Below are 26,280 nucleotides of genomic sequence, written 5' to 3'. Positions count from 1 at the left end.
AGCGACATGTCGCTAACTGATGTTTCTGTTGTTCAGATTTGAGGACGTGTCCGGACGGCTGGGAGAACAGCAGCGAGGCGGCAGAGCCGACGTCGGGGAAAGAAGAACAAGACGACGATGAAACCACGGTGTAACCTTTGACCCAGGAAGTAGGGAAAAGAAATACTTACGCACTTTTACCAACACACGTACCGAGGCATGTCTGCCTGAACACACACACACACACACACACACACACACACACACACACACACACATACACATATGTTTTCATAAAATACTGATTCCTTTGCAATGGAAACAAGGAGATAGAAGAGGGATCTCTTATCATGAGCAGTCTGTGACTGGACACCAGGGATTTAATTACTTAATTTGTACAAAGGATGCTATTTTATTCTTTCAATTTATTAAGTAAATACTGTCAGGAGGAAGGGAGAGTTTATTCTTATAAAAAAGGATGAATATCATGAAACTGTGTCTCATGAATCATAATAAAAATACAGTAATAACTCTGCTTTTTTAAGACTTCACAAAAGTCAAAATTATAATTTTTTTGTACTTTATAAATATTTTGATATTGAGACAATTACTGTTATACTTAACATGCATTTATACTTTATGTATTAATTTAATAAATAAATAAAAATGTTAATATCTAACAATGTGTATGTGTGCGACAGAAAAACGAGGCAGAAATGCACCCATAAAATTTCTTTTATTTTTTTTCTTCCCACAACAAAATGTCTACAAAAGCGATAAAATATAGAATTTAACAAAAATCACTTCAGACCTTCACATTGTATATACATCTCAAAGGAGGACTCAGTCAGGGCCCTGCATAGCTCTGAACTTCAACCCATGCTGATCCATCGAATGTGGGTGTTTTGTGGCTCTCCTTAATGCAAATGCACGCACACACACACTCTTTCATTCTCAACGTGAAAATAAAAAATCTGCAGCAGAGCTGATGGATTTGTAGTAGAGTCAGAGTTCAGAGTTCAGCAGAGTCCCCTCTCTCACCAAATGAAAAAAACATAAAATGTAAAAACTGTTCGTCAGTGTAATCAAATACACATTTTCCTTGGAGTTCCCCTTTTTTGATTGGTTTCTCAAGTAAACTCACACAGTAAAGCATCTACGCCCCACTCTGCCAATCCTTCCTCTCCTCACTAGCTATGGCACTTTGAAAACAAACAAAAAAAAAGTCTCATTTTATTGTATTTTTTTTCTTTTGTTTTGTTAGTCCTGTGTAAAAGAGGTTCTGTAGCCCGAGCACCTTTCAGGTTTCGGTTTACAGAGTGCTACATTTTTGTTTTTATTTGCTCTTGCTGGGACGCAAAGACATTCTAAACAATAAATTAACAATTTTCAACACTACTCCAAATTGCACGCATGTGTAATGCATCAAGAAAGTTTACAAAGCATTGGTAGAGCAAACATCTCATTCTCTCTCTCTCTCTCTCTCTCTCTCTCTCTCTCTCTCTCTCTCTCTCTCTCTCTCTCTCTCTCACACACACACTCACACACACACAGGTTTTCTCAGGAAAGGGAGGAGGAGGTTTGGGGTGGAGTGTATTTGTCTAAGTGTAGGAAATGCATTTAAAACCAAGTGTATTAAAAAATGTCTGCGCAGTTTGTCCGAGCCGTCGCGTAGTATCGACGACTGGTTTTATTGTGCGCTCTGCGATGTCATTCTGTGTTGATGGAGTGGTAAAGGCGCATGATGCGTTCAGCCCCTCACACTGAACAGGTTACTCCATAACATTCAGAATAGATTACCCCCCCCACCCCCTCCCCAGCCCCCCATTGTTCCCTCCCGCTGCAGGTTTAAGGGTCTCTGATCCGGTTCAATAAGGCCAGTTCAGAAAGGGCCGTTCACTGACCAACTCACACATTCAAACGTTGAGAAAAAAACAATAATTTCAAATCGAACAACAAAGTTTAAATCGGTTGTGTATAAATAAGAGCATTTTATTTCAAAATTCTTCCAGCTTGTGAAAGGAATTTGCTTCGAACTGACTGAATTGACGTGGAATTTGCCCCCGAACCCGTCGCCCGCCTTGCCGATAACCCCTCCCTCCCACGAAAACTCACAATATCATGAGAAGAGAAAAACACAAATAAGCCCCAAATGTTTCATTGCAATGAAACGTCATGCAAATAGAACAGAACAACAATAGGCTAATAGTAATAGAAGAATAGTAGTCATAATAAGAACAATAATAATAGTAAATAGTAATAAAATAAAAAATAATCTTACAATGCAAACATGACAGTAGTAAATGCCTCCAGTTCTTATTGCTACAGTATCTTACTTACAGTGTTGCGTTGCCACTCGTTCTTGCCAGCACATCCCCTCTCGTAACCCAATCCCACCCCTCTGATTCACAGTCTAACAAGGGAAAATAATAATAGCATCACACACAAAAACTTCATATTCAGAGTTGGAATTCACTGTCCCATGGCGCTTGATTCGTAGCTTCCCAGTGGACTTCCCTCACTGTCCCAAAAGCAGCAAAATAAGCAGTAAACATGAGTGTACAGTGGTGACAAGAGCACACCGACATACAGTATATTTATATATTTTTGTTTTTCTTCGTGTGCTACGTAACAATGCTTGTCATATTGTCTGGGCTCTAAAAGAGAATTGGACAGTGAATTCATGCTCTATACACACATACACACACAGACACACACTTATCAAAGCCTTGTCTGGGCAGATTTCCATTGCCAGCATACGTTGGCGGCGTATGCCATTTTTTATCCTAAAAAGTTATTCTTTTATAATTTTTTGTAAATTTGCAAAAATATTAAACCCTCTTTTAATGCAAAGTCAGAAAAAGAGCTGCTCCCTGAGAGATGCTGTGTAGTGCATCGAGCCTTAATGAGCAAGTGATTGTCTTAATAGTCACTGGCCTCTGATCTGGGGTCGGGTCGGGGGTCGGAGGAAAGATCCTGTGATGGATGCGAGCAGATCGCTAATGTTCAACATTGACGCTCGTTCCCCCGTGCTGTCGACATTGTTTGTTCACTATACGGAGAAAAACATGTGAGGATGCAAATGGTTCAAGTGTTTTTAATGTTAATGAATGCATAACTAGTCTGACTGTGTAGCAAGTTGAAGATTTGGCCACTGTGCAATGAACAGACAACCTAATGCAGATCTCCACTGTTAGTGCTCAAATAACACTAGATCAGAGTCCACTAAATAAGGTTGAGGTAAAAGTCTAAGTGCTGTCTTTTCTCATTTTGTCAAACAAATATTTAGGGAACAAACTGTAACAGTACCATCAGCTGATTAATGTTATTATCATGTAGCGGGTCACTTATTTTGGTAAATAGCTCATTTTAAAGGAAGCTCTTTAGTTAGTACTTGGAGATTTGTCATAGCTCATCATGGATCTCTTTGCAAAAGTAATTCATACAGTTAATCGAGTGGCTGAATGCAAAAAGACGGTGATAACAACATGCTTCGATGGTATAAATGCCCAGTAAAGGCAGTGCGATTTTACACAGTGGCCAAATACTAATCAACATTAATGTAGAAAAAGCAACAAAAAAAACGCTTTTTTTTTTAAGTGCTAATAATTATGGAATGATAACAAAAAAAAAGCAAAAAAGGTGATTGTCTGACACTTTACAGCTTTCTGTGTGAATCATCAATGTAATATTGCAGCTTTAAAAGTGTTAAAGATCATCGGAGGCTAATCTTTATTCACATCTTTCAGTCAGTGCTCTGTGCTATTTCCTAACCCCAGATCATATTGTGTCTGAGTCTGCGGTGGAATGAGATGATTGTTAGACATAATCAATGATCAAGAGTCAAATATATATATAGTGCATTCTAGTTAAAACTGCTACCCTGTTTTGAACAGCTGGAGATAGGAAGAGGAGGAAAGGAGAGAAGTAAGATCAGAAAGGCAGTGTGAAAGTTATTGCTCTTTAGAGAAAAGGGTCCTTCATATTCACAGCCCGGAGTGATTGACATCCACGGACTGAATTGTGCAAATAGTGATGGGATACATGAGGGCATACAGCAGATTGGAAAGTTGTGAGTTAAATTCAAGGTTGTCTTGATTTTTTTTTTTGGTGGAATCTTTATCCACATCTTCATTGTGATTTTTTATCCACTTCTGTCTGCTGAAATCTCACGTCAAGGCCCTAATACATCAGAAGTAAGGGGCAGGGTGAGGGGAATTTGGGAAGAGGTGGGGTTTATTGTGAGGTCCTAGTATCTGATTGGTTGTTTCTGGTTGATTGTTCGAAAGCAGTCCAGCTTTTATTGGACGTAATTATTGCAGCGAGAAGAAAATGATTGATAGGATGGCAAATCTGCCAGATTCTTTTTTTTTCTTGCAAAATAGAATATTTACGTATATATCTTCACCTTGAAAAGTAGTAGCCATTATTTTTCTTTTTAAATCCTTCATATGCTCTCTTTACATTTCTATAAGTTCTCATCAGAAGGATGCGGCACCTTCTTTACATATGAACAAAATCCAGACAAGGCTTCTATATATCAACAAAACCTGAATCGACTTCCGGTTTTTACCCAAATATTCTTTTACAAGTCTCAACTTTACAAATTCTGTACACAAGAAACTATCAAATAAAATAAAAACACATAGACAAGGTATAGTCAGCCACGGTGGACTGCTGTATATTTAAATTAGGACTAACTTATTTTAACAGAACAAGAAGTAATACTGGAATCCGCTCTGCACTAGAAGAATATCTACAATAGCTTCTCTAAATCCACATTTCTCTTCCCCGTCCAGCTCTTTCAACTTCACAATTTCTTCATGTGAAAATAAAAAAAAATCAAACAAACCAAAAAAGATTTTTTTCAAAGTTAAAACAAATTAACTTACCCATTTTTTTTTTTTAATGATTGAGAGCTTAAAATTGTTCCTAGTTGTTTTTAAAGTCTGTACATTTCTGGTCAGTCAGTTCAGTTCAGGAAACGGGAGGAAGCCCCTCTGTAAGTTGTGGCTCGGGGCGCGTTTCATTTATATATACATTCTTCAGACTGTATCGGTGAACAGGATGGGATAAGTGCTGGACATTCCTAGTATTGTTGGCGGTAACTGTAAGTTTCTGGCAGATGACTCCTCACCCCCCAGCCGGAGATGAGGCTCGGGGAGCTCAGGAATATGTGGTTGCCACGATGGTGACATAGTTGACACGGCCGCTGTCGTCTCATCGGACGTGGCCGTCTTCTTGTTTTCTTGGTCCTCCGCTGATGCCGTTTGTTGCGTTGGGACCACAGGCAGTCACTTGGGCATGGCCATGGCAGAGTTGGGGTCGGGGTTGAAGAGTTCTTTGTAGAGCGGAGGGAAGAGGACGTTGACTGTTTCTGGGTGGAGCTGCTGGAAGGCCTGGAGCTCCTCGGTGTGGAGCGTGCACAGGGCCGACAACGTTGGGATTCGGCTGATCAGCTGTCAGACAAGAGAGAGACGGTCAAGGACGAGGAAATTTAGACTAAACTACAAACAGGGACAAGGTTAGAAGTGAGTTTGTGTTTTTGTTTTTTTTACACATCGCTCCACCTCTCCTTGTTGTTTGTGATGCAAGGACATTGCCTCGGGGGCTACCTCGTTATGATTTATCACACTACTACTTGGCCTACCTTAGCCAGTGCGTCTTCGTCCATGTGGTTCTTCTGCATAATGTGCTGCAGAGCAAAGTAGATCTTCTCCTGGAGCTTTTGGACTTTCCGAGGCTCCATCAGCCACGGCCGATCTGAGCAGGAAAAAGGAAGTGTTATATACTTTGGAGCTGAAATACATGGACTTAATTACTTTGCTGCTTGACAAATGTAAACAGAGTGACTATTTTGTTTTGCTATGTGCATGCACTGAGGTTCACGCAGGTTGCTTGCTGTATAATAATAATATTAGGGGATGTGCACTGACCTGTGGAAATTAGTACAGCCGCTGAGAACAGAGCGATCTCCTCCTCTGTCAGCTGCAGTGAACACAAACTCTTGGCAAAGTCAAACACCGCACTCACTAAGTCATCACAACCTTGGAGGGAAACACGGAGAAGAGGACAGAGAAGGGCAGACACAAAGAAAGAGATTTTCATTACACTTATTCCGGTCATGTATGCGCTGATGAGATATGAAAATGCCTCACAGGGTAGAGGAGTTTTTTTTTATTTTCCCCCTTTTTTCTTTCAATTTCGATTCCTTTTCCCTCGTATATACCAAGATGAAATGCACGGGTAATAATGTCTTACCTAGAGCTTTGAACATCTGCATGCCTCCGTACTTCCCTTCAAAGAGCACAGTGTTGTTGAGAGGGTTGAACGCCCTGCACATCCGCACCAAGACTACCTCCAGACAACCTGGAAGAACCACGGAGTCAGATCGGGATGGTTTTGAAGCTGATACACTGACTTAACACACATTGTCCGTCCAATCAACTCACCTGACTTGAGCAGGAGGATCTGGTCATTCTGGCACAGTTCCATGAACCCTGAGATGCGCTTTGCGAACTCCACCACGTACTGGATTGCATGGGTGATCTGGATGGCACACTGCTGCCACAGCACGTCCCGGGGCTAAAACCAAACACACCCAGTTTAGTGCTAGGTGTTCCTATTTATGTGGTTACAGTATAGTTATGCTGTCAAACTTGTACGTATTACTCATTACTAGGTATTATTTTCACCTTATGAGTCTGTGTGTGTGTCACCGTGGCAAAATGTGGTCCTGGACATCTACTGTAGCAGGAACTACCACAGAGGCAGTTTTGAGTACTTTGCCAGGTGTTTATAATATATTTCTTTCTATCGGTCTGTCTGTGGACAGATTTTTTCACCACGATAGCGTCACAACTGTGCATGATGCAGTCATGAAACTTTACAGGTGTGTGTAGTTAAGATCAAAATGCAGGGCGAGTTTGAAGTAGGGCTGCAACTAACGATTTTCATTGTCGATTAATCTGTCAACTATTTTCTCGATCGATCGATTAGTTGTTTGGCCTATAAAATGTCAGAAAATGGTGAAACATGTCGATCAGTGTTTCCCAAAGCCCAAGATGAAATCATTAAATGTCTTAGAGGAGTAAAAAACATAGAAAATATTCACATTTAAGAAGCTGGAATCAGAATTTTTCCTTTTTTTTCCTGAAGAAATCACTCAAAGCGTTTAATGATTATCAAAATAGTTGGCGATTAATTTAATAGTTGACAACTAATCGATTAATTGTTGCAGCTCTAGTTGGAATATGGGTGTCGTCTGAGCAAGGGTGTAGGAAGTAGGGGGTAGGAAGTGGGGAAGAGGCCATTGGCCCCCCCACACTTTATGGTTTACGATTTGGCGTCGCGGCTGGTGTGATCCCATCGCAAGATGGTCTCTAGTTTTACATTAATTACTGCTGTAACTGCCATTGCCAGGTGTGTTTCATTTTCATGTTAAAAGAAGGGAAAAAGGACAAGCTGAATTGTATTTGAATCACCACTAATGAAATGGCTTTTGTCCGTTTCATAATTTATTATTTTACAGGTCCTGATGAAAACAGCAGGAGTAGCCAAAAAATAGGAAAATGTTGTTATGCTGATGTATAAGACAAAAAGAGGATTTTTTTTTTTTTAACTTGTGCTAAATTGGACATTGTAAAAATCAAAAGTTGTTACATTCTATACATAAAGTTTCACCTTGCTCTGGTACATCTTGACCTCTTCGTAGGAGTGTGTCTGCCAGGCCAGCTGCTGCAGCTCCTCTGTTGTGTACTGACACGTCTCCAAGTGGGACTTGATGATATTCTGAGCAATACGGTCTGGAAGAGAGGATTGTTCATTAATTCATTTATTTCTTACTGTACAGTATGGCCATTCATCATTTATTTATTTATTTATCATTTATACATTTGATACAGTGGTATATGGCATGTGTATGGCTGGGGCAAGCGGGGCTGCAGTGTATTAAACAAATGTGTGTTCTGCACATTGTACTGTAGGAGCTATGATCTCTGTATGTTTAGAGGGAGAGAAGTAAGGCATTTTCTCATTGATACCCATTTAATGCTTAATTTAACATTCCTTTGGATTTGTATTAAATCTTTAATTTTAACTTAATCTTAACTTGTGCTACATACAGCCTAATATGACACCTTGTCAGCTAGCTGTAAGCCTGTCTGATCTCCTTTTCTGCCCTCAGATTAGCACTCTGACTCAGGCTTTTTTTTCCACCTGGATAATTCGTGTAGATTTGAAATGATGACCCATTCTACTGCGTCTGTCTTACAAACTGGGCAAAATATAATTTAGTCTTTACCCAGTTCTCCCATGCTGACGTTATTGGGTCCCAGCTGACTGTCCTGGTAGCCTCCGTAGCTGAACAGGTTGGGCACCGGCGTCAGGTCATACACCGGCTCCTGCTTAATGTGCTTCATGCCCGACATGTCCAAACCTGACTGGTCTGGAGACGGCTGGGTGGAATCCATCCCATAGTATCCCCCTGGGACTCCGCCTGCGTTGCCATGGCCACCCTTGGGCAGCTCAATGACGTGACCGTTGGCGTAGGTGCCCCCAATCTCATGGTTGAGGGTGGACAGTCCGTTGGTTAGGCTGGACGAGTAAACGCGTGCCAGAGCTTCCGCCTCGCCCGTCTGCTGCTGCCGCTGCTCCGCCAGTCGCGCCTGGTGCTTCTGGACCTCTGCATACAGGCTGTCGCGTTGCTTTTTGGACATGCGGCCAAACTTTACCGCTGTAAAAGCAAGAAAGGGAGACACAGTTAATAACAAAAAACTGTCACAATCTTCCAGTTTCTTCAGGTAGTATAAATCAGAAACAAACTATGTAAAAGCTTATTTTGCAGAACAGTTGGCAGAGCTTTAAACTGCATGCCAAGTGTGCATGGGATCTGCATGTATCTGTGTATACCAGACACATGATAATTGAGTGATGATCATTTCTGTATATGCACAGATATAGATACTGGGCCTCACCATCTCTGGACATTCCTAGGGCGAGACATTTCTGCAGGCGGCAGTGTTGGCAGCGGTTGCGGTTCGTTCTGTCGATGAGGCAGTTCCTCTGGCGGGGGCAGGAGTACGCTGCATTGTTCTGCTGACTCCGTCTGAAGAAACCCTGGTCACATGTCAACGAAAGGCATGAGTAAAGACGTGCAGGTACCCGTAGGTGCACGATTGAGTGCACAATTTCTGAGCACAAACAGGTTTTGATGAAACAGCGTGTCAAGACTCACCTTACATCCCTCACACGTAATGACTCCATAGTGGATACCTGATGATTTGTCTCCGCAGATTTTGCAGGGTATGACTTCGATTTGGGCTGCAAGCAAAGAGAGGGGACAGAAAGGACGTGGCGTTACAAAACACGTTTTGGACATAGACTTTTGTTTCACAGTTTTGAGAGCGACACCTGATTCAGTCACCTCGCAGGTTTTTAGAGCTCAGCTGGTGGTCTAATTTGGGGGCACATATCCTGGTTGGCTGTAGGATGTAATTGAGGTTACAATGCGACTTCGACTTCACAAGGGCGCAGTGACATCTGGACATTCTGTATGTCCTTGTGTGAGTTTTTCTAATGACTGGGACACCGGGGACTTCGTATGCGCGCACATTCACACACGCATAAAGGACAGGAGAGCATTAATAGTGTGTGTGGGCCCTTTTGAAGGAGAAGACCCCTGCATGCTTGAAGGAGAGACCCCTGCAGGTTAGAAAGGTTGCCCATAATGAGAAAACGCTGAAGGACCACACTTACTCTTCAACTCTCTTTCTCTCTCTCTCTCTTTCTCTCTCTCACACCGACACATTGAGTTCTACAACCTTTTTAGTATTTCGCTTTTTCTTAATCTACAAATGTACTAATTTAACTACTTTTCATATGCGTCAAAATGTTACTCACTGTGTATTGGCAGCTCCATGTACAGTCACACAACCAAAGGCACAGAATATGAACAGCAGAATGTATTTCAATGTAGCGCGCAGAGGCACCTATCACTGGACTTATTATCCATAGTATATATATGGAAAGAGAGAGGCGTAGTTCCTAAAGAGATATGAGATGGATGTAGAGGTAGGCAGGTATGTCTGCTGAGATGGCACACCCTCTATAAAGAGATTAGACAGCCCATCTAATCCTAAATTATTTCCCGACGAGCTGGTTCCCTCCTCTGATGAGCACGGGCTTAGCCACAGCTGAAATAGCCATTCGCATGTAATCTCCTTGCATATATAGTCCCACCTGTAGGAAATTCTGCAAGTTTTATGAACGCTCTGAGAAATAGAAATAGTTTGGCCGTTTTATATTCCGTGTTTGCATGAATTTTGCCTAATTGATTCCCCCTTAAGAACAATGCAAAACATGCACAGTTTAGCTGGAGTTGGTGCGTCAGAGGTGTTAATTTGCAGAGAACAAGTGTGCTTGTGTCTCCTGTATGTATGCATAAGTGTGTGTGCACACTGAAGTGCATTTGTAGAAGTTGTATCTGGTTATTTTTGTGCATTTGAGCAGGTGCATATGTTCTGGTTTGACAGCATGACTTGTTTGTGTGTGTGTGTGTGTGTGCACTACACAGGTATGCAGTCTGCGGAGGAATGAGTGTGCAGTATACAGTATATAATTGGATAATCCTATATGAGGATCAATGGAGACAGTTCTGTCTGTCTAAGCGACTGAGCAGGAACAGTCAGTCACTGCTGCCTATACGCTCTACCTGCACCTCAGGTTTGACTGCTTCACCTGCAAAGTATCATTACATCCCTGCCTCAATACACCCATGCCTATACTCACCACAACCAACTTTTATCTCTACATAAACCTGAACAACTTTGTAGAGACATTGTTGGACAACACGGGTTAAGAGAATTGGGAACATGGAGATAATGATGGAAAAGTTATAGAAACAAATAACCTAATAGATCCACAACTCGCTCATGTAGTCATTCATTTGTTTGTATTTTCATTCATTCATTCACTTGCCTATCTGCCCCCTAGTGGCATCAGGAGGCATAAACATGTCTACAAATCACAAACTGACCTCCAGTCTGACTTGACCCTGGACTATGCACCGTCCTTCATGTCTATTGCGTTATGCTTTGTTATAGTTATCTTTATAGTTGCCATTCAAGATGTGAATGGGCCTTCAGCCCCTTTATTTGTCTCTTGTGAAATTATAATTTACATTTAGTACCTCAACAATAGATCACTGTGTTCCTTTGCAGTAGACTGTCTGCAGTTTAATGACCTATGGACAGAGCGACATGCAGTTTGACTGTTCGCTTGAGGTAGCTCATTCAGTGAGTTCTGCTGCGGCTCAAGACGTGACCCATTTCCACCAATTCTCGGCCAACTGGCTCCAAACTGGGTCAGAGCGGAGCGGAGCACTGGACTGGGACGACACACACAGACTACACATACACAGAGCTGTCAATGAATGTGGCCTGAAACACGCTATTTATAGTCTGCAAAACAGGTCAGTTGCGCCCAGGACGTGGCTGTTATCAACAGACAGACACATGTGAGCAATAAACAGAAGACAGCACAGCGATGCCTCTTATCACCTTCAGTCTTACTCCTTTTACTTTTACTCTTTTTGCGATTTTGACTGTTTATCACATACTTTTGGACAAACAAGTGAATCTCTACGGGTTTAGACGATCTGAATGTGTTCAGCCCACACCTGCTGCTGCTGTGATGTGGATATACATACTTATTATTTCTGTTGATTTTTGAGAAAAGAAGCTCTTTACATTTTCCCACCTTAGAGGAGTGTGTGTTTACTGTATCTCTCCAGTGATTACATTATATCTTCACTGTATTTCTTTTTACCCCATGGGAGATTGTACTCCTCTTTGTATCCCGTAATTATGCCCAAAGGAGCACGGGCGTGTGGGCATGTGCATTGTTTCGGTGTGTGTTTCCGAGAGGGTTTGACTGAGCGTTTCACTTATAAAAAAGACGCAGAAAAGAAAAAGCATGCGTACGTGTGTACGTGCGTTTGACAAAGTGTTTGTGTGTGTGTGTGTGGGTGTGTGCATTGTTGAGTGTACGTTGCCAGCGGGGACTGTCAGGTAGGATATAGGGAGACGGTCATGACAGCATCGCTGTTGCCAGGGTGACCACCCACTCGCTGCACTCGTCTGGCTGTCACAGCGATGATGTGCTAAGCTGTCACACTCTTAAAGGAAGTGATGTCATCGGTGTGCGGAGCCAACTCGGTGTTATCATCATCAGTGTTCGTCCCGTCGCCCTCTCTCAGCGGCGGAGGCTTTGTGAATTGTTTACCAAAGGACTCCCACTTCCACATCCAGTCAACAATGCATGCTTGCTGCCTTGTTACACTTTAGCTGCAGTGCTGGATTACGGCAGAATTAAGACGTGTTATCTGTTGGGTGTTTCAAGGAGGATGTGTTCTTATTGTTTTCAAAGTTAGGATGTGTGATAATGGATTTTTTGGGGGTATTTGTTTTCACGGTTTTACATTACAGGAACAAACTTATAGCTTCGAAGCAGTCGTGAAAGTGAATTTCTAGGACTTCAGAGAAAGGAGGCTTCCAATTCCAAACAAAACCTCAGTGGATAAAAGATTATTTTGCTCTTAGCTACATGTCTTTCACAGGAGTGAGAGGGCCTTCTTTCCAACCTGAGTTGACTCCGTCTGAGCCGAGTGACTGACAGCGTCCTCTGCCAAGTGAGAGCGCGAGTGTTATCCTGAGGTTATTATGTAAGAGCGGGACTGCAGCGCTGGCGATTCCTCAGCTAAGAGGAGGATCAGGCCCGCACAATCTCTTGGAAGGGAAAAAAAAGATGGAGTGAACTAACTAAAGATGAATTTCACAAAGAAGAGTCGTAGTGTGCGCTACATTTAATGCACTACAGCGAGAGTTTGCACACGTGCGTGTGTGTGTGTGTGTAGCTGATTGTGGCCATGAGGGCTGTATTGCGCTGGCACGTGTGTTATGATAATTGATTTTTAATGAAGCGAGGATCTCCTGTGTATTTCCTGGGCTGGCCCTCTCTCTAAATAGAGTCCTAATTATCTACATTGCGCTGCAGAAAAAAAGCAGCAGCCTACCACCAATATGTTAACGATACTTCATCTAAGTAGCTCACACAGAGTAAGGGTTACTCACACTTGACCATTTTAAAGGGCAGCTCTCACCGTCTATACTGACAATGTAACAGCAAATGAAGGCCACTAGGTGCTGCTATACATGTTTAGCTTCTGTGTGTGTTTCAAGATGGGCAGACTGGACATGCATGTTTCATTCATTCAGCCTACGGGGTGGGTCTACAACAGAAACACACCCAGAGCAACACACACAATATAATGCAGTAACACAACACAGCGTTATACACTAGAGGTTGGCGCAGCTTATGGAACAGTTGAGATCACTTTCTAGCATAACTTTTGCCAATGTGAGGCACTTAAGAAATGCTAACACAACTCCTACTGTAGTCCCAGGGGTTGATCTGTTGAGGGATGAATGTGGGTGGTATCTCCACTTCATTAAATGTATGCATAGCTTCTTGCCAGTTAACTAGATATCTTCCGGGAAAAGGAAGGAGATCAGCACTTTACCCCCCACCACTCCTTGTTAAATCTGAACAACTCCGGCGCCGGCCTCAGATGTCTATACACTGTGAATTATGCTATCACTGTTCGCCATCCATTCCACTTTTTGTTCCTTCTCGCTGTAAGTGGCTGTGTGACTGGGAAATCATTTCAGTTTCTGTATTTCATGATCTATTTCCATCTACTCCGTCTTCCTCGTCTCATAGAGAGCTTAGAGAGGAACAAGCGTTTTTTTTTTTTTCTCCCTCCGCCGATGATGAAAAACACTGAGAAAAACTTTTGGTGGCGTGATCGCTGAGTGGATTAACACTCATACAGCTGGGAATAGCGTATAGCAGTGCTGCTTGGGTTATCTCCCCTGTGTCTCCTGTCATGTTTTCACATCATACTGTCCCATTAAAATCAATGAAGCACTGCCACTGCATATTGGTTTCAAACGGACTCGCGCTATGTGCTGTCACACTTTTCTCTCTTTCCTGTCTGTTTTTCCTGTCTGAAACATCAAAAAACATATATTGAAGAGTGGTGGACTATCTGCTCTCCTTAAGAAATATATATATAAAAAAAGTGCATTTTACTCACTTTCATCCGTCCTCCATACTCCATATGTCCTCTTTACTTCTCTGTGTGACAGGATGAACCATAAAAGTCATTGTTTGGGAGCCCTGGTGGCCTCACGGTTTAAGGCGCTGACCATGTAATTGCAAAGTTTGAGTCCGGCTATCTCATCTCGTCTCTCTCTCACCTCGTTTCCGGTCTGTCTCTTCTATCTGTTCTTAAATAAAAGCATTAGGTGAAAAAAAAACTACAACTGACCACTGCAATTTTTCAATATAGTGCTAATATGAAACTGAAACAATACTTTTTTTCAAAACTTTAACATGAGGAATATAAATATTTACTCCAACAAAACCCTTTTTTCCATTTAACACAAGAGAACAAACTTCTCAAATTCTGAACGACAACTAAACAAATGCCATTACAGGAATAAAATACGTCCTAAAATATGCACAAATATGATTAAAATCAGTTAATATTTGAAAGACTACAATTCTGACCAGGCATTTGATGCCATCTTTTGGTACTTGATAATACATAGTGCTACAGACAAATTTTGGTTGGTACCAAACATATACCGAGCCATATGTATTGGCTTTATGCTGGATTTCCTGCTCAACACTTTCTCAAGGATAAATAAACATTATGTTATAATTTACAATAACAATGTTGAATGCTGGTTGATAGCATTGCTGCTTGATCAACTGCTTTTATTCAATGTATTTAGAAAACCGCTTGTAAACACCAGTAGAACTGCAACGATTAATCAAACGAATCGATTAGTTGATCGGCGGAATATTAATTGGCAACTATTTAAGCAAAACTGCTAATCATTCTCTCCTGCTTTTCTCTGCTTTCCTGCTTTTCTCTGGTTTATGTCACTGGAAATTAATTTTCTCTGAGTTTTGGACTGTTGGTGGGACAAAATAAGTTAACTGAAGATGTTGAAGAGCAAGTGTTGGACAATGTCATGGGCATTTCTCACTATTTTCTGACATTCTATTGTGCATTTAATGAATTAACTGAGAAAATAATTGGTAAACTGATTATGAAAACAATCATTGGTTGCGGCTCTAAACAGCAGAAGTGAACTCAATGCCAGTGCTTATCATCAAACATCTAGATCTGATTGATAAACGTTAACGTTGACGTAACGTAACCTCATTAATATAAGACGATGCAGTCCTGTACCGGTTCTGTCTTCGTTAGTACAGTCCGCTGTTTTGTGTGTTATTATATAGTAATAATCATAATGCCATCTCCCCTCCCCCATTACCGTCCCTCGCCGCCATGCATGTCTTTGTCCACTCCGTAATATAGACAGTCACACTGTTGCTGCATGAGCATTAATGCTACCACCCCCAACCTCCGCTTTTCCTATCAGTCCATCGTCATCGACCCCCCCACACACACACACTTTGCCAACGCACACACACACACACACACACACACATACAAACAGTCAGAAAAACAGTCTCTCTCGCCCTCCCCCTCTCGCTGTATGTCAGAGGGCATGAGCTTGTCCAGCTTGCCATGCGGCACCAAAGCACTCTGGGTAATTGCTCAGATAGCAGGTCTGGGATCAGCTGCGGTTTGCTCATAGAATATTGCGCGGCGGCGTGATTGGACGCCACGGAGAGGGAACAGAAGGGGGCCACTGGCTGTCATCCAGTGCATCGATTCACATGCACAGGCGCACACACACACACACACACACACACACACACACACACACACACTCGCAGAGAAACGTTCAGACAGACAGAGGCACATTCAGACATGCTTGAATGCATACATTACTGCAAACTGCTTTTGAAAAAGCAGACTTTACAGTATGATTTTTTATGCTGGCCCGCTCCCCCCCCTACACACACACACACACACACACACACACACACGCACACACACACACACAGTCTCCCACCCAGTGTAGCATGTGTCCTCAGATGGATAAGAGGAGATGGAGGCGTGGGAAAAAATCCACAGGGTAAACCCAACCCCTGCCTGAACACATATATACACACACACACAGTTTGCCCATCTGCCTCCTCAGATCTGCCTCTCATGGTCACTGTACACACACACACACACACACACACACACACACACACACACACACACTCGAACCCCCTGGGTGACCTGTAGGACCCTGATGCCCTTTGACCTTTCCTTAAGGACTGAGCGAGTGCATCAGAGTGGAAGCAACGAGTCCAAGTGTGAGAGGTCTGCATCTGGTCATTACCGTCCTGAAATCAGCCATGAGAATGCACACAGACACACACACTGAAGCGCACTCGCTGACATGCACACACACGCGCACACACACACAGAGTGCTTTAAGCTCTCTCTTATATATTTATTTTTCCCTCTCTCACGCCTTCACCCTCACGATAGCAGACGACATGTGTGCACACTGAGCTGTTAAAGCACAGAGCGGGGGTCGTGGTGTTTACGTTTTGTCCGGATGCAGAAAAGAATATGTTTTCACACACACACACACACACTGACCGAAATCCTGTCGTTTCATTTCCGAGGTGAGGAAATAACATTTTGTTGGCTTCGGCCATGTCCTCATCTTCCCGTAAACTCACGCTCCTCCTACTGTGGTGTTTCTCTTGAGCCTAATTGTAGATGACAGTGTGTGTGTGTGTGTGTGTGTGTCTTTGAGGGGGAAGGGAGAGGAAAGGTGGCTATCCCAGCGTAGAGAGATAGAGAGAATAGAGAGGGACATCCATGGAGAGACAGACAGAAAATTGCTTTTAGTTCTTACATAAGGTGTAGAGACATTTGCCCTCGGTGTCGCATCCGTTATGGTGATAGTCGGCGGTCGGTCAGATAAAACAGGAACATCAACATGAGTGTGGTTGAATGGACTTTAAAGCTCTAATGAAGAGAGCAGCACTTGGTGTGTGAATAGAAACAATGAAATCACTGAGAGAAAGTCTTACTGGTGTTGTTGAAGTTGTTTATGAGAATGTATAGAAACAGGATATATATGTATAGACCTGTGTGTGCATGCAAAACATGTGCAATTGTGGGCAGTGGTATAAAGTAATAAAGTACACTTACTCAAGTACTAATGTACAATTTTGAAGTACTTTGCTCGAGCAGTTTCATTTTGTTCTACTTTATTCTTCTACTCTACTGCATTTTAGAGGGAAATGTACTTTTAACTACACTACATTTATCTGAAAACCAGTTACAAGTACTTAGTTAGATAAACATTTTACCAACAAAACATATGATCAACAAATAAAATAGGATGTATTGTTTTACATTAAACTACCTGACAGTATATAAAGCACTTAAGATTTGCTTAGGACCTCGACCAAAATACAGTTTATAAGTTAATGCATCAATAATTATTGTCCAAATGACATAGTACTGACATAATATAATGTATCTCTTAAAGGGCCACCGATGAATACTTTTACTTTTGATACTTTCAGTACATTTTTTAATTATACTTCTGTATTTGTAAAGGACCATACCGGTTATTTTTTGTATGTTTCCATACAACCAACCAAAGCATGCAAGCGCATTGTAGCATTAGTAGTACTTTGTCTAATTCCCTCATTTTTCTAATTAAATGTTATGGTGATAACCCAACTTTTACTCATAGTGGAGTATTTTCACTAATTATAGTAGTATTTTCATTAATACTACCTCAGTAGAGATTCTTGCCCCACTGGTGGTGGGCTTATGTCTTCCTTTGAGTGAAACTATCTGCTTGAACGTGAGCGTTTGAGTTTACGTGCGTTTGTTTTAATAAAGGTTTTAATGTATGTGTGCGTTTCAATGCGTCTGTTTAAGCGACTGTGTGAGCACGCATGTGTGTGCGAGTCTATGTGTGTGTCCTCTCCCAGGGATGGCCGCTAATAGCTCGCCTCGGGCAACAATTTAACTCAGCCTAACAAGGTTCTCCCCAAAGTGGCCCCAGGGGCATCTCTCACAGAGGCAAATTGATCACAAAGACTATCACACAGCTCGGCTCGGCTCAGCTCGGCCCGGCCTGCTCTGCTCTTCACCTGCTCTCTCTCTCTCTCTCTCTCTCTCTCTAGTGGGATGATTTAACAGAATGCGTTATGAACATTAAATCTGAGTCGAGAGAGCGAAAGCAGCAGCAGCAGTTTCATAATTGCATTCTCTTTGTGAATGACAGGAGACCTCACATCAACAGGGACACACACACACATGGATACAGACACACACACACACAGATGGGTTAATAGAGGTAACTCAGGATTTGGACACAGTGAGAGAGAAAGACAGATAGACCTAATAAGAGTCTCTTCAATGAGATTACAAGCACTAAAACAGGCTAATCTTTGTCATTAAGAAAAGATGCCGCAGTAGGCTAAGTCATATTATAGGCTTATTGTTGCTAGTGCGTGCTATGCACCTGCTAACACTGAACACCTTCACAGAGTATAGGCATTTAGCAACACAGTCTTATGTTTCAACTGTTTTGCATCTTCATTGTAACTATGGGGAGACAAATGCTGCTTTTTCATGCAGAAGTAGTCCCAGTAACAATACATTTTAAAATGTCAAGGCCTAAGAAATAGGTTTCTTAACCCATAAATGAGCATTTCATCTATATGTATAAAGTAGAAACTGGAACGTTACACCGACACAAGCCTACAGTATATGGACTAATCTGCTTTGAGTGCTAGCTAAAGTCTAATAGGCGGTTTGCAAAGTGTGGACTTTGGATACTACTATTACGGGTGCTGCTGGCGTTATTCATTGCTGAGGGCAGCTCCAGTGTGCAAGTGTAATGTGAGGACGGGATAGTCTATCTTTGTGTGTGTGTGTCAATGTGCATGCAAGTAAACACAATCTACTGTTTTATCCCTTCTTTTGCACATACGCACACACACACACACACACACATGCACGGTTGCACTGTTATATAACTCTTGAGTCTCTCTCTTACTTGCTCTCTCTTTTCTTATCGCACTCATTCACTCGCTCACACTCTCCCTTCTCTGCTTTCTCTTTATCTCCTGCATTTTAATACTCTTTTCTTTTATTCGCTTCAATTCGATTCTCAAATAATTCACAATCTTTTCAAAGTAGATGCAGAAAAGGACATAGTTTCATTCACAAAGAGACTGAAATGGAAGACCTAGCCACAATGCTATTTACTCCTGCATTAATCCAACAGTAGATGTTCTAAATGACTCTTGAAACCAGAGTTTAGAAGTGCAGGTGTACACGCTCTCTGACTTTGGACTATCAAACATTACGTTCTCTGACTGATTGTGAGAAAGCAAAACCCAATTCCTGCTCAAGTGTTCTCGACACGAGCACATTTTTTTTACCCATCCAATAATATCTGCGGACTCTCTGTTCATACGTTACTCGGTTTCTGCTCTTAACAAGCGCAGTCACCCTCTTCCCCCGGCTTTTTTTTACTTCAATGCAAATCGAAGGAAAATGCGAATATTGAATATCATTGTGGCTCCATTGAGACATGCTGGCTTCATGGATGAGTAAAACTGACGAAACAGAAGGAGCTGTCAGAGGACTCTATGACTTCAAGGCAGATTTAGAGTTTAGGAGTGGTTCAGGCTGAAATTCCTCCCGGCTAAGATAAAGCGGAGACACAAACCAAAGCGTGCCGTATAGCCCACGCTTTGTGTGTATAAAGATTAAAAAAAAGAGAGAGAGCGAGAGAGTGAGAGAATTGACTGAAGAGAAAAAAAACTGTTCGCCTAGACTCCCCCAGACAGCCGCAGAGGGATAAAACCAACATGGAGCGCACGCTGAGCACATGCTAAACAAACACGAGTGATGATAGCGGCTCAGTGGGACCACAGAAGTGCCATCCAGGCCACACACACACACACACACACACACACACACACACACACACACACACACACACACACACACACACACACACACACACACACACACACACACACACACACACACACACTCAGCATGGTGGGATGTTTTTGGTAGACGGCTTGAAAAAAGGTCAGGCTGGGTGAGGAGTAGATTGAAGACAGGTGCACAGACAGTGGAAAGTGAGTCCTGAGTGTAAGCTTGCGTGTGTTGCAACAGCAACGCTGTGGCGGTCGGTCCCTCAGTCAGTCAGTAGGGCTGTGTTGAGGGATTAACAGTGTGGCCTGCATGGGCTTGGGGTAATCTCTCCTCTCTTCTTACATAACACCGGGCCATTAGTCAGCACAAACGCACAATAAACAACACAATCGACAACACCGAGCTCGACAACAGACCACACAGACCCCGACAACGCCACAAACTGTACATTCACTCGGGCCAGGTGCCAACTGTTGTGGCGTAATAAGTGATTTCATGGCAACAATGGGAAACAGTGATTTGGTGACACAAGCTGGCGCTAACCTGCTGTTTCTGACTGAGGACGGTGATGCTGGTTTCCAAACAGGCTCCCTCATCAATCAGTATGAAGTGTGCCAGTTGTTTGTTTGTGTTCATTCTTGGTACCAATTTATGGTATTACAGGTGATTCATATAGACGTCCTGTGAATGATTTTAATCATCTTTGGGACACTTTAAATGTCTTAACCCCCCATTCAGCATTTATAAGCACTATGGAAATATTTAATGAATGGTTTATAATGCACTATAATGTCATTGTAAGCAGATGTAAGGACACTTTTAAGTGTTTATTAATGTTTAGGAATTGTAAACAATTATAACATCTCAAATTATATATTATTACAAGTGTGTTTTATCTTATTGGTGCCCACAGGAGGAGTTATAGTTGTTGACAAATGCATAAATAAACATTTATATCTGCTTAAAATTATGTTATAAACCACTTATTCAGTGTTTGCTTATAAATGATTATAAACAAGCTTGTTATTAATATCTTCTAAACACATTGTCCAATTTCATACATAGTATAACAAATAATAGGAACAAACATAACAGGAAAACATACTGAGAATAAATGAAATAATACATATTTTGAATCTCTTCCTGTAGATCTAAACCTACAGACTTTTAGCCGTGCAAGTCATTTGTCATAGATTTATCTAAACAGACTGGTTCCGTTGGCTTCGACTAAACATTGATCCCGGGATGCTTTAGAATCGGACAAATCGATACTCACACAAGCCTCCGAAGCAAAGCAGGATGGGACTAATTCTATTGGCATGAGGCCGTCATGCGTAGTGTTGCAGCTGTCTGTGTGTGTGTGTGTGTGTGTATTTTTAGTGCTTAATGCGTTTGTATGCCATCTCGCTGTAGATTCTAACATTTTTAGTGGTTTCTGTGCTTTTCTTTTGACACTGCTCGTCATCACCTTACTGGTTTCTCGCTCTGTCACACTCTCCCAGTTTCTGTCATCCTATCTTTTCCCATGGTGAACGAGCATGGGAGACTGTGATTGATTGACACGTATCGCTAGCAGAGGTGGAGATCAAGTGGCTCTGCGAACAGCTCCTCCCTCTGATGCTGCCTCCATCGCTGAACTCTTTGACCTGTCTGACCCGGGTGCATCTCTGTGGTGTAGAAGCTCTTAGGCTTATGCCAGTAATACAAAGCAGTAATACACAAACAGCAATATAAGGAAGCTATTGACATGCAGAATACATGTCTACAATACCAATTTATGTTTGTGTGGTTGTGTACATTTATGTAAATGTTTATATGATTCCAAGTGTGTATATGCATTTGGTTATCTCAGTAGAGGCACTTTGTTTATATTGATTATAACAAAATGAAACATTTAGTTGGAGGATGTTGATGATGTTGTGCTTTGGACAAATTATTTCTGGCAAAATATGAGATATCTAACATTTAAATGCAATGATGAAAAAAAATATTATCAATTCAAATCAAAATAAAATAGAATAATTGTTATTTTTTTGTCCATTTAGGTTTGATTATTATATGACTATTGCTTGAAAATAAAACTTTGCTAACAACGAAACTTTTTTGCCACTCAGAAAATATAACGCCACTGTTACTGATGCCATTTCATTACGCAACTTCTTTGTTGGGTTTTACAGGAGCACTATTCACAGCACAGCATCATCCTGTTGCCGCTGAAAATACAGAAATAATTATCCTGTTTACAAAATCCTACACAACACTGAGCCATATTGAAAAAAACAACAACCCACAATGCTCCATTTTCTGAGATGCAGAAAAGGCCCTGATGATATTAATGTGTGTTATTTGTCTCTTTCCTGGTAAGGCGATGGGGTGACATCATCTTCGGTCAGAGCTTCAGGAGTAGTGGCTATTGTTAAATGATAATTACCACGGCTCATGAGGGGCCTCTATTTTTTATAACCTTGTGGTTGTGAGCACATTTCTGTGTAAGGGCAGCCGAGACTGCGCACACACACACACACACACACACACAGGTTGAGAGTGGGGGCCGCACGGCCCACACTGATTTAATTCTATCTGACAAAACCCTTTGGGGCGTGCAGAGGGAGAGAGGAAGATGGAGAGAGCGAGGGAGAGAGAGAGAGAAAGAGAGAGACATGGAGAAAGAGGGGTGAGAGAGACGCTTCGGGGGCCTCTTCTGCCAACCACGGCTATAAAGTGAAAGCAGGAGCTTTCGGTATACCCCCCCAAAGCCTCCCATGCACGAGAGTGGTCGCGAGGCCCATTAAAATGTGGATAAAATACAAGGTGCATGACAGAGGAGTTTGCCATGGGATGAGAGAGAGAGAGAGAGAGAGGTGGGGGGTGTTTGGCCTTCTCATGTTTTTTCCTGCCCGAGGTTTGATGGCCTGAAGCTGAGGTAACAGAAAGCTTTATATGACACAAAAAGCATCCGGAAAGAGAGAGAGATAGATAGATAGATAGATAGATAGATAGATAGATAGATAGATAGATAGATAGATAGATAGTTTAGCTACTGTGTGTTTGACATTTATTTCTTAACTAAAAACTGGATTCAAATCAAGTTGAACCCATAAAATAGTATTGTTAGTTGAATAACTCATGTTTACCATAATTAATAATGTTAAAAACGAATTTGTTAAATAATAATACTGGCCAATCATTTATCATCTGATATTATTACTACAAGAACTATACATCTGATTTACAATATGGCCATAAAAAGTCAGTAAAAGCATGTCTTTTATTATTTTTTAAGCACATGCAAACTGCTTGTTGTCTGCTGCTTATAGTTTGACATCCCATATTATATTGCTGAGCTTTTATGTGAACAATTTCACTCTCTTGCGTCTCCAACTTGGATGTCAAAGCATTCTTGAGAAATCAGAGTAATTGTTTCAAACGCCACAGCAGGTTAACACGAGGAGGCTCCTCCAGTTAAAAACAGATTGACTTCTAAATTAAGAGTTCAAGATCATCCAGTTGAACGAGTGCTGCGGCTCTCTCTCTCTCTCTCTCTCTCTCTCTCTCTGCGTCAGCGATAATTGCACAACACTAAGAGAAGAGAGGTAAATAAAAACAAATCCAAACACACGCACACTCAAGAGAGGATAGTAAAATATTAAAACATTGTTGTGGGATTTAAAATGACCTGTAAACTGCAGATATACTGATGGAGGGGAAACGAATAAACGTGTTTTTTTCCAGATTTAAAGGGGAAATTACGCACGACTGTATGGAGAGGCTTTAGTGAGAGTGGGAAGTTGTGTTAATGTGCGTCTGTGCGCACTGCAGGACGACATTGACGTTGAATTTTTAGTGGAGCGCCAGAAAAGTCTCCAAAAAAAGTTTATCCCCAGACCAAAACGAAATAAAGTTTTTTCCTGCACAGTCTGATCTGATCTGGTGTCAGCCTATATCTGCTGTTTTCATTGGTTGTGGAGCTCAAATGAGCTCTAAAGCTTTAATCAAACATCACCATGCACCACTTTTTTTTTCATTTGCAATCACCAGACTCCAATGACTTTGTGCATGAATTTGCAAAACTGTAGGCCTATTCCACACACATACACAGACTCAAAACACGCACACAGGGTGATCTAAAGCAACTTTTACGCATTTACAGTGTAAAAGGTGCATTGGAGTCTCTCTCCTTCTTCAGCCTGCACACACACACACACACACACACACACACACAGTATAGGCTACACAGATACACAGTCACACAGCAAAGTTTTTTAATGTCACCCTCCACATTTTTAGTCAGCTCCATGAAATTTAGGCTATTTTCATGCATGCACAGAGAAAAAATATCTGTCTTTAATCCGGTCTCATGTCCAGGAGGCTACTGAAATCTTACAATTTTACAGTTTTGCACGGTGGGAAGAGATTATTTACTCCTCTTGGTCCCATTGCAGCTTTATTTGTATAAAACAAAATGTCATAGAAACATGTATGTTTAAAGAAAAAGGACAAACCTGATCAGTGATTGAATTCAAGTGTGGACTTGTCCAAAGCCTTTGCGCATGAATTTGTAAAAAACTGTAGGCCTATTACACACTCACACACACACACACACACACACTCAGACTCAAAAACACACGCACTCAGGGTGATCCAAATAAACTTTTACGCATTTAGGTGCTGAGATATTCCACCACACACATCCTCATTTTGGCTGGGAAAAAGTGACAGAAAACTCCCTAGAATAAACTTTTTCAAGGTCAAAAGTGGGATAAAGCCTGTCGTGCAATGTGTGTGTTTGTGTGTGCATGTGTGTTTAGCAGGATGAAGCTTTTGGGTGAAAGTGTGATGGTGTTTTTGGAGCAGTGTGATGGTGATGTTGATGGTCTTACCTCGCATAGTGGTAGCCGTCGTTGCTGGAGCTTGTGCTGAGACTCGTGTCCCAAAGCAGCAGTCATGAAGAAACAAACATAAACACTTAAAAAATGTGGGGGGGATGCTTGGAGGAAGGGGAGGAGGAGGTCGTTTGGTGGTGGTGGTGGTGGTGAAGATCCTCGGTTTAAAAATAACAACAAAAAGAGTGTTCTTGGTGATCTGCGTCGACGTCCTCTGGCTGCCCTGAGTGGAGGAGTCTCTGCGCTAAAAGCATCCCAGACTTGAGCGCAGGCAGTCGGGCTGAGGTCGGACGGTGCGTCGGTGGCTGCTGCGCTCTGGTTGTGCTCTGGTCGCTTTTCTCATGACATCTATACACGCTCTCTCACCTCTATGGGAGGGTTTCACTGTTTCTCTGCCGGTCTGAGGGAGGAGAGAGCGGATAGGAGAGGCTTTACCCGGCGGTGGTGATTGGACTGGAGCACTTTCTGCTCCTCCCACTCTCTCTCTCTCCTTCTTCAGCCTGCACACACACACACACACACTGGTGCTACAGTATAGGCTACACAGACACAGTCAATACAGCAAAGTTTTTTAATGTCACCCTCCACATTTTTAGTCAGCTCCATGAAATTTAGGCTATTTTCATGCATGCATAGAGAACAAATATCTACACTGTTAAGAATTTCCCAGTAAAATAACAGTAAAGAGCTGGCAGCAGGGTTGCCTTTATGTTACTGTAAAATCAACATTATTATACTGTTGCTGAAATTTACAGCTTTGTACTGTTAATGAAAAATACTGTTTGAACTTTATTAATTTCCCAGTATTTTACAGTTCATTTACTGTTTAAAGATACATTATATATCTGTTTTTCCACCTTTCTTTTACATTATCTTACTGATTTGTTTTAATGCACTATTTAGGTTGTATTTTTTACATACATTTTAATAAACATTATTTTTTGCCTAGATGAATAGACTTAGCAGGTTACAGACATAGGAATAGTCACACTAAATACAATTAAAGGCACTTGTTAGGAAAAAGGCTATAATAGACTTGTTGACACTTTTCCCTAAATGTCTGTCTATAGCTGGCTACAAGCACAGAATGCAAACCATAACAACATGTGAGTGAAGAACAATAAAGCTAATTCACTGATTTTACAATCATGTACAATGTACAAGCCTCACATGAGCAGATCAGGTCCCAGAATAAAAAAAATACTGCATGAAACTGTTACTGATGATACTTTAGACAGCTGATCAGCAGTAAAGTGTTGTTTTTTAAGAATGCATTATAGTTCAGTTAAAAAACGGCCTATGAGCGTAATTTAACAGGTTTTCTTTTGTATTAACAGTAAAGCACTGTTTTTAGCAATAACAGGTTAATACTGTTGAAATCCTGCTGTAAATTAACAGCAATTGTTTACAATACACTACAGTATAGGCTACACAGACACAATCACCACAGCA

General features: G+C 41.7%; 2 protein-coding genes across 7 annotated transcripts in view; one reads left to right on the top strand and one right to left on the bottom strand.

Moving 5' to 3' along the window:
- The window catches only part of trpm6 (transient receptor potential cation channel, subfamily M, member 6), a 42,249-nt gene extending 20,669 nt beyond the window's left edge, over positions 1–21,580 (top strand). For 3 of the 5 annotated variants that reach the window (XM_074638516.1, XM_074638513.1, XM_074638517.1), the window contains one exon: positions 37–1,605. In XM_074638516.1, the coding sequence (XP_074494617.1) occupies positions 37–121 (85 nt within the window). In that variant the 3' untranslated portion in view covers positions 122–1,605. Of the gene's footprint in view, positions 1–36; positions 1,606–21,447 lie in introns of those variants that run through there. The other 2 variants (XM_074638515.1, XM_074638518.1) reach the window with 1 other exon arrangement.
- rorb (RAR-related orphan receptor B) lies at positions 697–25,243 on the bottom strand. 2 transcript variants are annotated; one of them, XM_074638520.1, is made up of 10 exons: positions 24,826–25,243; positions 9,215–9,300; positions 8,955–9,096; positions 8,282–8,713; positions 7,663–7,784; positions 6,432–6,564; positions 6,241–6,348; positions 5,916–6,026; positions 5,630–5,742; positions 697–5,438 (listed from the first exon to the last, which is right to left on the bottom strand). In XM_074638520.1, exons 1-10 carry the CDS (start codon positions 24,830–24,832, stop codon positions 5,274–5,276), a joined length of 1,419 nt encoding a protein of 472 aa, XP_074494621.1. In that variant the 5' UTR covers positions 24,833–25,243; the 3' UTR covers positions 697–5,273. The 2 variants fall into 2 exon arrangements, with proteins under 2 accessions (XP_074494621.1, XP_074494620.1); XM_074638519.1 differs by lacking the exon at positions 24,826–25,243 and adding an exon at positions 9,880–10,011.
- Between the last annotated feature and the right edge of the window lie 1,037 nt (positions 25,244–26,280).

The sequence above is a fragment of the Sebastes fasciatus genome, chromosome 6 (genome assembly GCF_043250625.1).
Source record: "Sebastes fasciatus isolate fSebFas1 chromosome 6, fSebFas1.pri, whole genome shotgun sequence".
Lineage (NCBI taxonomy): Eukaryota > Metazoa > Chordata > Actinopteri > Perciformes > Sebastidae > Sebastes > Sebastes fasciatus.
This window is presented reverse-complemented; position numbering and strand designations above follow the sequence as displayed.

What these genes read in the sequence shown, in the direction of transcription:
- rorb (XM_074638519.1), bottom strand. An exon ending in GATCCTCCTGCTCAAGTCAG is followed by an intron (nt 6,349 to 6,431) that starts GTGAGTTGATTG and finishes TGGTTCTTCCAG; the next exon opens with GTTGTCTGGAGGTAGTCTTG. An exon ending in GGCTGTACTAATTTCCACAG is followed by an intron (nt 5,743 to 5,915) that starts GTCAGTGCACAT and finishes TTTCCTGCTCAG; the next exon opens with ATCGGCCGTGGCTGATGGAG.